Here is a 12247-nt window from a genome sequence, read left to right on the forward strand (position 1 = left end):
CAAGCGAATATGAGAGGTGAAACTCGAACGTGTACTCTACAAGAGGTTTTTCCTCACACTGAAAACAGAAGAAATATTGCATTTTCTTGCATGGATCAATATTTTTGGCTAATTGAGTTACGTTTACTAATTACCCTGTAACTAAGAAAGTATAAGGAATTTTGATAAAATATTTCGTATACGTATTCTCCATTGCCATACGAAGCTCCATGAATTTCTTCATGGCTGCATTTTTTGCCCTATACCCCTATATATAAGGGTTCTGGCTGGCCTTCTTCAGGTTCTTCACAGCACCCCTTCAGCCCTTCGCTTCAACCCCTTTCATTCCTTTCACTGTACCTATGTTCATATTCTCTTCTTCCATCTTACTTTCCACCCTCTCCTAACAATTGAATTATAATGCAATTGAGAGGTTTCCCTCCCATTACACCTTTCATTCTTTTTTACTGCGAGTAGCCTACTGCTCTTATGTTCCCTATTTTTTTCTCATTTGTGTCATATATCACCACTCGAATACAGTCCAATGTTTTAATTCCATTTCGAATTTCTAGTATGTGTAATTCCAGTTAGGGGCTTTGCATTTCCGAACGTAATGGGCTGTTAATATAGTAACTGACCTTTGTTTTAATCTGGTTTCTCTTGTTTGCAAAGTAACATGTAACTTTGGTTCACCTTTGATTCTCTCTCTCACAATTGTACATAATTTGGTTACCACCATCCAGTACCGAGTATTCCTTTTTGGTATTTAGAACTTTCACTTTTCTGAAACCTCGATGTACTTTCTGGGTAAGTATGTCAAGTCCCACACTTTTAGGTTGCACTTGGAGAAGGACCCCCTATTTATAATTCTTTTTATGTCAGGGCCAAGTGTGTTCCCCCAACCTCATTTGCCAAGTCAGCAAAGACTGGCCTGTTAAAGGTTTATGTTTAGGCAGCAATCTTCCTATCAGCAACATTCTGCTTCCTCTTGACATGCCATGACCACGAGAACCAAGTGTAAATTTTCCTATGAGGCCCACTATCAGGACTCAAGTGCCCATATGCCACACTTGTAATCACATCCACATTTCATTTAATTGCTGCACTTCAAAAGAGCTCTTGCCTCTAACCCTAGCAGGGATCTGCCTGCTTTGTTGTTTACTGTATCTGCTGTTGTGCTTCCTATCTTACCTCCCCCTTACACCTCTTGCCCAGGGCATCTACTACTGTTCCCAGTTAATGACAATTTTTTATTTTTTTACAGACTTTGGTCCATGGATGGGTCTTTCCTTCAGAACCAGTATCTTTCCTTAGGTGGCTTTACATATTGCTACCACAAATGTGCTTCTGATGTTCTGATGCCCTGCTCTTTCTCTGCTCAGCAATGTTGCTTAATAGGCCTTTTGTCCAAAAGCTTGTTGGAAGTGTTCCTTCAAGACTCTTGACAAAGGAGGTTGCAGATGAAGCCCCAACATCCACCTGGCCGCCTCTTCTCCAGGTCAGGGCTGTACACATACCCCCACCCCCACCATGCTCTGATCACGATTCACTTCTAAATCCTACCTCTCCAATCCTGCAGAGAAAAATTCTTGACAACAAATGCTATAGAGGAGTACCACTGAGGAGATTCTACAAGAGTTGGTATAGATCTGGCTGGCTCTTCCTTGTTCTCATGTTTCTGTGAGGATGGAGACCAATCATCAAACTTAGCTTAACTCCAATTTTTTCACCTGACTCCCTTCCATATGGAAACCATAGAGTTGGTACAGAAATCTGTCCTCAGAGACAATTTCCTTGCTGCAATAACCTTGGAGAAACTTGCTTCCATGCCCCCGATCACTTTCACTTCATTTGATGGGTCTTGTGTTACAGTTCCAGGCCTTTTGCTTTGGTCTGTGTATAGCCACTAAGGTCTTTCATGGAACTCATATTCCAGAAGCCTCTTAGGTGCATATGGGTCTGCATTTTCATCACTGCTTGTAAGTGGTGATTCACCTACAGCTTCTGGACTTACATTAGACCTTGGGTCCTGAAAATGCTTTACGACACAGTTGCAAAATTGGCCCAACCACCAAAGGACAGTGTTGCCTTCTCAAAATCATCAGAGTTTCTTTTTCCTCCTAGATCGCCAAGTCTTGGCAAGTGTTGATTGGCCAAATGTAGTTTCTCAAGAAATTGGTTCTGCATGGCTATTTACATATTTTTTCGTGATCTTCACCAATTGATGGCTCATCAGAACCTAGTGAAAGAACTATCAATAGCATCTCTGGACCCAAATACCTTATACTATTATCATAAGTCTCAACTTCAGGATAGGTAGCTCACTTGTCAAATCTCTTAGTTACGTACTTGGTTCTATTCCAGGGAGAGAGTTGCTTGCACATTAGCTTCTTACCACTTTGATTGGTTTTCTTAGGCCTCCCACACATTAGTAACTAATGTGGGTCTGCATCACAGTCATGATTATCAATGCCACTGTGATTGCTTGCTTGCAGAACCCAAGGAGAGAGAAGATTAGAGGAATGGAATATAAAGTTTAGGTCAAGTGCTGGGACTGATGAGGTCATTCCATGCTGAAAGGGAAATTGAGAGTAAGTGGGTTTGAAAGGTGTAACAGGAAGAAACCCTTGCAGTTGCACAATGAAGCAATTGTTAAGAGAGGGTGGACTGTAAGAAGGAAGAAAGAATATGAATGGAAGTAGTGTAAATGGAATGAAAGGGATTGCAGCTTGGGGCCAAAGGGACACTACAAAGAACCTTTAACTATTCCTACAGTACACACAGTCCACACTGGGGACAAGGTTAAAGGGGCCCCACTGGGGACAAGGTTAAAGGGGGTCTGATTACTGGCTGTGAAGATCTTCATATGGGCAGAGAGGCACATCACTTACATCATGCTTCATTTCATGCCAAGAGATAATGTGATGAATTTTGATGGATGATGAAAAAATTTTCACTTCACTGTGGTAGCAGAAAAAATGGGATTATGATGTAGCAACATATGAGAGGATAAATATGGTGGTAAAGTCACTAGAATTGAAAATTATAATGTTTATTAAAAATCAGAGGAATCTGAACAAACTTGAAATGTCAATGGTCAGTAGATGCTCTAAGTAGGGTGTATAAAGTAGCCCAATGCAGACTTCTGCAAGGCCCTCTGGTAAATATAAAGGACCCCTTGTAGGCTTGTTGGATCCATCTGTCACATGGCTGTTCTTCGCAGCCAACAGATTCCATGTCTCCTTGAACTCTGCAGATTTTCACAAGTCTATTCCTGTTTGGAGGGATCACAACAGGCGCCTAAGTGTCGTGAGAAACGCCGCGATTTCTAATGTAATACTACGTCCAGATCCTTCTAAGAAGTTCTAGTAATCTTGGGAGTCTGTGACCTTCGCCGTAGGCCCCGCCCCCAGAATGCCATATAAATACGACGGACGAAGTACGAGAAGAGAGATCATCAGTTAGTCACAGAGTAGCAGATCATCAGTAAGAGCCACAGATCAGATTATCAGTGAGAGGTCAGCAGCAGAGATCATCAGTAAGAGCCACAGATCAGATTATCAGTGAGAGCTCAGGATCAGAGATCATCAGAGAGTGATAAGAGAAGGAACCTACGAAGGATCAGAGAGGAAAAGTCGCTCGAGAGTTGGTCGAATTCTGGTCAAGTCGTCGTCAAGAGTAGACGACCGAGGCATTTCGACGTAGAGCAAGACTTCAGAGAAGAAACGTTCTGCAAGAGGTCTGGAGAAGTTCCTGCCCTTCAAGTATCAAGAATAGATATTATTTTCTGCAATACGGAGTCAAGCAGACGTCTGCAATCGCAGTTCTCCTTTTGTGAAGCCATCGCTTCGAGTTGCAAAACTGGCCAGCAAGTATTTGAATTACCTCACTTCTTCCCCAGTTCACGCATTGTAAGATTTTGCCTTTTTTATGTAAATAGGAGACACCATTCTGCATTTATCTTTGTTAGTGAGCTTGTAAATAAACCTTTGTTGTGTTAGTGTTTCTTTCTATATTCGTATCCCCAGTTTCAACTGTTGGTGTTGAATTCTTTTTGTTTATCATAATATCGAACCTGAAGCGGACCTCTCTTGGTTGGTAACAAACATCAATGCCGATTTCTAAATGGATGTTACCCCTTTCAATGGAAATGAGAACCAAAGATATGCATAGAGAAGAGGGAGGCTAACTTGTCAGACCCATACTTCACTGTCTTTTCGGCACATGACAAGACTCCTAGCCAGTCTGACGAGAATTCTTCTGTAAGAACTGGGCAGTCCTCGATCTTCCTAGCTAATGCTCCCACGGTCCAATCAAGGAAGCTCATTATTTCCAACAACTTGAATAGATTCTTCACAAGATGATCCATCTTGGAAGAAGAGAAATAAGATTTTGCTGACAAAAAGGCAGAGCATTTTGATGAATCCACTAAAGCAGAAAAGTCTCCCTGGAAAGAGACAAAAACTCCCAGGGAAGGAGTTTCCCCTGCAGCGTTGAACCTATGTCTTTTCTTAATAAGCTTAGGACGAGGAAATGCAAGAGGCTTTCCCTTGCTCCCTCTTGCAAGCAAGCCATTCATCCACTTACCGAAGTACCTTTAACAAAGACAAATAGGCCAAGGAAGGAGCTAAATCTTGGTCTATTATTTCTTCCTCCTCAGATGAGATTGGAGACAAGGCATCATCCTTAGCGTGAGTCTTCAAAGGTTTCTTCATAAGGAAATCCATCAAGTCCTTTAGTTGCTGCTTAATTGGCGCTAAAGCAGGGTCTTCTTGTACAGAAGGAGCAGAAGTAGACTGACACTCTCCATCTGGCATCAAATGGACAGACGTGGGTGCCAAAACAGTTGCTGCGGGCGCTTGAAAGTCGGGAGTAAGTGCTTGGTAGCCGGAATTGGGCAATTGGGCGCCAAAAAAGGGTGCCTGTATGCCAGAAGAGCATTCAGAAGAGGCAGCTATACAAACAGGAGCAGGCACCTGGTGTCTGGAAGTCGAAGGGTTCTCAGGAGAACAAGCCAGGCGCATACCAGAAACTGTAGAACTTTTGTAAGGTCTCATAGGGCAATCCAAACCAGAGAGAGACTCAGGACTATCCCAAGTCGACGACCTGTCCATGGTCAGTCTCTCAAAACTGCAAGAAGGCTGTGGGCTGGCGCTAACTTCCCTGTACATCTTCACGGAGAGAGAGAGAGAGAGAGAGAGAGAGAGAGAGAGAGAGAGAGAGAGAGAGAGAGAGAGAGAGAGAGAGAGAGAAGCATCGGCAGGCATCGCACGAATCTTCAAAGGACAAGATAGTGATGAGCGTCATTGCTGGCACTTCCTGTCTGGAGAAGAGTCTTCCGAGCCTGTTGATAGACAACTGGCACTGAAAGACATGCCTTTCCAATAGCGTTCTGCTAACACCTGGGGTCGGTCACCAGGCTCGATGGAGGGGGTGACTGCTCGTGGGCCTCCCTTGGACCTCCAGTGTCTTCTCCTCAGTGCAGTGTAACACATTAGCACCGAGATGATTTCTGCATGAATGATCTGAAAGACGAATGTAATTCCATTATTGCATTAGCGAGAAAATAAAATTTCTTGTCAAGCTTTTCTAAATGTGCTTTGAAGGTTTTCCATTTACGTACTCTTCCCAATCCTTAGATTCTGGACGGGTTAATTCTATCAAAGAAGCCTGGCCCCTAAAATTTAACATTTGGAATGAGTCATACAAAAAATGTTGTAAGTCTTGTCTTATCCTACAACCCTCAGCAATATTTGATACTAGAAACGCTGGAATCTATGATGATGATGTCGAATTCAAAGCTAATAAAGAAACAAACCACCATAAAATGAATTTCATCATAGTATAAGCCACACAAAAAATGACAAGATAACTGCCAAAACCCACCGTTGTTGACCGGGAGCCGCCATGAAAAACAAACGATGGCGCTCATCAATTGGTCCTCTCCACCTACACAAGTGATGGCATTGCCACCACAAATTTGAATTTTTGACTGCTGTGGATTAAGTCCTTGGTAAGTCACGTGTAAAAATTAAAAATGAGAAAAACAGTAAAAATATGGGAATAGCATAAAATGCAAATTAAAACAATTCATAAGCATATCAACAAGAAACAAAACAAGCTGTATTCAGTAGGACATCTACTTAGCCCTCTTCACCCATCCAACACTGCATCCCCCACCCCCTCCAAACCAGGGAAATTGTTCCCCAGCTCTGGCCACCTTCCAAAACAAACCCCTACTCTACATAGCCTTACTGCCCCTCCTCCCCCATAGTGCCCAGCCATCTGACCACTCCCCTACCTGGTAACTTCTTCTGGCCTCCCCTAAAAACCCTTTCCCAGTCTGGTTGAGTGTAAGCAGTGTTACCAGCATTTTTCTGCAGCTGCACAGCATTGCTAACCACTGGAGGTTTTTATCTTTTAATATCATATCTTTGGGGGGCTTGGTCCTTGATCTGGTTGCGTCAGATAATGTCAAGTACCTGAAATTGGCAATCCAGAAAATTGAAAGATTACAAGCTGATCTGTGTCTATTTTTTCAACAGGGTAAGACAGGAAGCCGACAAAAGCAGAGGAAGGTGCAACGGAGGGGACTGAAGGGGAACATCTGCTCGTCCTACTCTCTGTTGGTGATTGTGACTTCTCCAACCTCTGGATGGTGAAGAGGGGCCTGTGCTCTACTCTCAACCTTTTCTTGGAGGCTTGTTTGTCACCTCTAGGTTTTCTAAGACGGTAGATGTGATGACTACAAGGATCCTTGTTTCTTTCTTGGATTCCACATGGTGGAAGATGTAGGGGGCCCTTTTCAGTTCAACTACTACTGCCTGGTGAAGGAGATGGTCCCCTCTGATGCTGTTGTTGGCAGAGGGGCTGATGAACCCGTTGACGGGGACGTTGTTTGAAGGGCATGCCAATTTTTGGCACTGCCACAAGGCCCCATTATAAAGTAGGTGAGCATTGCTACCTTATGATTGAAGAGATTTACGTACTTAAATTTTGACCATTTATTAGACAACTATGTACAGTAATACTGAAAATACCTGGTTAAGGAAAAAAAGTGTGACCTCTACATTTATAAATTTTGCATTAAAAAATTTTAATTTTACACAAATATAAAATTTTTTTTTGTCAAAAACAGTTTTCCTTCCGAGAAAAAAAAGATATAGTTATACTAAATGTAAAATTCTCACTGAATTTACTTTTTTTGAAATGTAAGATTTTTACTTACAAGTTTTGCAATTATTTGTCGCTCACAGTACCACAATAAAAGTGATGAACAAAATTGTCAATAAACCCATCTAAACATTTGTCTTGAGCAATAACACTTCAGGATGTGTTTATTTACACATACATAACAGTTCAAAGCTGTCAGTAACTCAAATTTTGATCATTTCTTTAAATTCAAAGATGGGTGCACTCCTCAAAGTGGCCTTGGCAAAGTCAGTAACACTGGAGGGCAATGAGTCAGTTTCTACAGGAACTGCCCTACTTATAGATGATAGCCACTCCACGCATTCTTCACAGGTGGCCTCCCTAGTGCACTCTCGTCCCCAAATACAAAATGCATAGTGTGTGTGGATCTACTGTAATTAGGGGTGTAAATTTACTATGGGGCTTGCCCTTGCCCATACAATGAAGGAAATCACATTTCATATCCTCCATTGTAACCATGAGAAAACACGCACAAAGGGACAACAAAACACACTACACACATGGAAGCGACTCAATGCAGTAGTTCATATAAAGGAGGCCACACAAAGAAAAAAATTCACTGATATGCCTCCCTTCAGCACAAGATATTATACACTACACAGAGAACACAGGGCTACTGAAGGAGGCTAAGGCCCTGGAATGGCAAGATTCTTGCAGCAAAAGAGAACAAGGGTACAAACACATACACACAAAAGCAAATCTCAACTAGCACGAAATGAACATCAGTATAAACAGCACGCTAAGACAATTAAGAAGGAAATGGAAGAGCTAACCAAGCTTGGGTCACGGGTGACTCATAGTCCTACCCGATAGGCTTTTGTTTTCTACTTAATTCAGCGACAGCTGCAGTACTCCATCTATGAAAGCGTAAGTTCATATTCCTGTCAGAACAAACAACATTTCTGTTTGATTCTGTAGACCTGGTACAAATTCAGGGCACCAGCTGGCCAATATAAGGCAAAAACTGCAAAATCATGAAAAAATTCATGGAGCTTTGTATGGCAATGGGGAATGAGTATACAAAATATTTCATCAAAATTCCTCTTACTTTCATAGTTACAGGGTAATTAGTAAAAGTAACTCAATAAGCCAAAAACAATGATCTGTACAAGAAAATGCAGTATATCTTCTGTTATCTTAAATTTTGATAATTATTATCAAACAAATTGTGAGCAATGGCATTTATAGAGATTCCATGTGTGACAAGACAGGAAAACAGCTTTACACCCTTCAATGCGAGCAGAAGCATGAAAGAGTACATGTTCGAGTTTCAACTTTGACATTCGCTTGTTTTTGCTTCTGTTTTTCTGTTTCAGCAAAGTTTTCAGCATGCCAAACATCTCACTAACATACAGAAGAGGAAAATTCTCTCTAATAAGAGTTCAGAAGATCATAATATCGGTGATATTAGCAGAGTTAGTGAAGGAGAGAGACAGAGAGAGTGATGCAGTGCCCCAGACTATGATCTTTGAGCAAAAGGATCTTCATTTATGATTAAATTATGATAAATAACACAGTTTTGGTTTATTGATACCAAAAAGGAATATAAAATTCAAAATAATCAAGATTTATTAACACTGCCTTTGTAAAATACAAAGAAACACTTGAACGCTCGTACAGTCCCTTCCCAAATTATGCGATTCCCCTTTTATGCGGTTGCTAGTTCTCAAAAATAGATTTTCCGCATCTGCGAAGTCGTTCAAAGTCTGCGAGTCACACACCGCAAAACGCATCAAATCTATTGTCTTTTAATTTTCAAGTACGTAGATGTGTGGGGGGGGGGGGGGGAATGTGAGAGTTTTCCTGCTCAGCCATTAGCTAAGATGGAAGGCTCTGCCTCACGCATTTGTGACGTCATAGTGCAGTGTGTATGAATGATCTGTATCATTATAACTGCCATACGTAATATTCAGATCTGTCGAAGTACATTCTGATCATCCGCATCGTGTATGCATCTGCCTAGAAGTCGAAGAGGAATACCTATTTTCTTGAAACTAAAAAGCTTGCCCTTAAGTTAAAGACGAAGGAAGGAGCAACTTCCATTTTGGCAGCAGTCGACAACTTCAATTCGATCTTTGCTGAACATTAAGTAAGAATTTTTTCTGGGTTAACTTGTTTTGACTAACTTTTGGCATTTGATCATTTATTTTTTTCTATTGTTGAAATAGGTTTCGATGAAAATTACAAGTAAAAGTGATTAACAGAGAAGCAGATGTGTTTGAGAGAGAGAGAGAGAGAGAGAGAGAGAGAGAGACGAGAGTAGGAGAGAGAGAGAGAGAGAGAGAGAGAGAGAGAGAGAGTCATTCGATCTAAACTTTTCAAGAAACTGTCATATCATGTTGACTTTTGAATTTTTATCATTTTTTTTTAAGAACTTCTAATTTCATATAAAATTTTGAATTTTTGAGAGAGAGAGAGAGAGAGAGAGAGAGAGAGAGGAGAGAGAGAGAGAGAGAGAGAGAGAGAGAGAGAGAAAATCGTTCGATCTAAACTTTTCAAGAAACTATGCGTTGAATTTTGAATTTTTATCATTTCTTTTTAGGAAATTATAAATTCATTTTAAATTTTGAATTTTCGAGAGAGAGAGAGAGAGAGAGAGAGAGAGAGAGAGAGAGAGAGAGAGAGAGAGAGAGAGAGAGAGAGAGAGAGAGAATCATTCAATCTAAACTTTTCAAGAAACTGCCATTTCATGTTGAATTTTGATTTTTGATCATTTCTTTTTAAAAAATTGTAATTTCATATAGAATTTTGAATTTTCATCAGTTCTCTTTTATCGTAGAATAAATTTATGTGAAAACGATTACATAGTGACGTGCCAGACAAAGACACTGAGACGGGCGCTTGTAACCAAATTTGTTAGGCCTAACGGGATTGAAGACATATGATCCGCCAGTACTTGAAACGGTTCACAAAGCCTTCCTTCAGCTGAAGAACTCTTCATGGAGGATGAGATATAGAAGTTTGAAGGTTTTTTGGGCAGAGGATAGGTAGAGGAAATTCCATCCAAAAAGTTTTTTAAAGGAAATGACTGTATCGTACAGTACACTTGCACCCAATGGTGGCACTGTTTATGTGTGGGAGTTTTCACCATCCGGTGTGTAATTTTAAACTTTTTCAAGTTATTAAAACTTGTTTAATGTTTTATTTATCCACAAGAACAATTTCATATTAGAAAAAATTACAGTATAGTACATAAAAAGTATTGAAAATGGGTAGTATAAAAAAAAAGTTTGATTGGGAAAGTTGCTGTTTACCTGGGTCCTAACAGAATTATTCCCATAAGGTATGTGTTTCGAAATCTGCGAATTTCCAATTCTGCGAGGCCATGGATTGACCAAATTCTCGCATAATTGGGGACCATACTGTATCTCAAAACTATACTTATTGACCTTCAAATTCTATCAAATTCTAAATTTGGTATATAACTTAGAAAGGCATTATAAAAACAATCAAATCTAGCCCTTTTTTCCAATTTTTCTTTCATTTTTTCTCATTTTATCCTTTCTAGGATTCATTTTTTTTTACCATAATGAAAAAATTCATATCTAGCAAAAAATGACTTAGAAAAAAACTCTACATTAGATTGGAGGTCTACATCAGGTCTATATATAGTAGTAATCCCAGGTCTTAATAGTAAGTATCATGAGAGGAGATAGAATTTGAAAAATGGTTATTTTAGGGATAAAATGCACTGTTGTCACAAAACTGAAGGTCAGAGGCAAAAATCACATGCGGTTTGGAGATGTCCCAAGTCACCTTATAAAAATAGCATTAGCTGGCCAACACCCTTAAATATCACCAGAAAGAAGCAATATGTATTAAAAAAAAAAAAAAAAAAAACACTAACAGGAAAAATATACGTACATGTAAAATCAATACTGAAAAGTCTATGTCCATAAAAAGACAAAACTGTAGCCAGAATTATACTGGTCAACTGGGCAAACCTGTCACACTCAGCAAAGGCAAATATATCTCCAGATTTGCCAGCCACCATAAAAGGACAGTAGTGATGATTTTGAAAAATAAGTCATGCAGAAAAACAAGGAGAAAGAAAATGATAAGGATAACAAAGCCTCTTCCTAAACCACCCAACCAAGGACCTTCTACTAAGCCTGACCTACAAACCATTTGAAAAATTAAGAGGGAACTGACAATAGTGTGTTGTTGAGTGTCACCAGGCAAGGAAATTCCGATCCATCCAGTGGAAGACCCCAATACAAAGGTTTTAACGCCATCCACAATTGAAGAATAGTGTTTTATTTCTGATTGGCCATCTAGAAGAGATGCCTATCAGGCAAGTAAATCATTCTAACAACTAGAAGAGATGAGAAGGTAAAGGAAGTTAATAAGTGTATGCTGTTCAGTATTGTCAAGTGTGTGTCAGAAGTAAGAGGTACGTAACAATATGCCAAATTTTAGTTGGTGTGGGTATAGAAAAAGGTCCATGTCTGTGACCAGAAAGGTTCCAACAACAGGCTGTACTGGCCTGCCTTAGAAGGGACCTTAATCCATCTAGTAGTAGTATACCAACAGGTGCCAGGGGGCTAAACAAACCTCCTACCTAATGTTTTTTCCAAAATATGTATGTGATTGCCCAATTTATATGGCAAAAGTAGTCTACACTAAACATGACGAGTAAACTGTCAACTAACATACCACAAAAAATATATTACCAGAATCTAATCAATAAAGAAGTCTTAAATCTACTTCACTATGCAGTTTCAACAGGTTTATTAAAAAAAAAAAAAGAATTAGAAACCTACAGTATTTCAGTGAATTTAACTTACTTGATGAGTTCCAGACAGAGTTCAGTTACAATTCTGGCTTGACGTACTATGTTGCTGCCCTTCTGATTAAATTTTTCAGTATTTGTGGCTAAATATCGAACGTCAAACTGCACAGCATTAATGCGCCGGTAAAATCGATTATCTAATCTACTCTGAAAAGTAATGACATTATTCTAAATACACAAAACAAAAGAATAGCAGCAAAAAGCTAATGTTATACTCATTTCTATAAAATATTGATTTTGTTCAAAGTATTTTAAATTGATTTC

At 39.7% G+C, this 12247-nt stretch overlaps 1 protein-coding gene across 1 annotated transcript in view; it reads right to left on the reverse strand.

Annotated features, from left to right (window-relative positions):
• The window catches only part of LOC135218682 (bromodomain and WD repeat-containing protein 3-like), a 282487-nt gene that overhangs the window by 41595 nt on the left and 228645 nt on the right, over nucleotides 1-12247 (reverse strand). The window contains 1 exon segment of the mRNA XM_064255131.1: nucleotides 11979-12130. Coding sequence (XP_064111201.1) covers nucleotides 11979-12130 — 152 coding nt within the window.

This window comes from Macrobrachium nipponense, chromosome 1, assembly GCF_015104395.2.
Source record: "Macrobrachium nipponense isolate FS-2020 chromosome 1, ASM1510439v2, whole genome shotgun sequence".
Classification (NCBI taxonomy): domain Eukaryota; kingdom Metazoa; phylum Arthropoda; class Malacostraca; order Decapoda; family Palaemonidae; genus Macrobrachium; species Macrobrachium nipponense.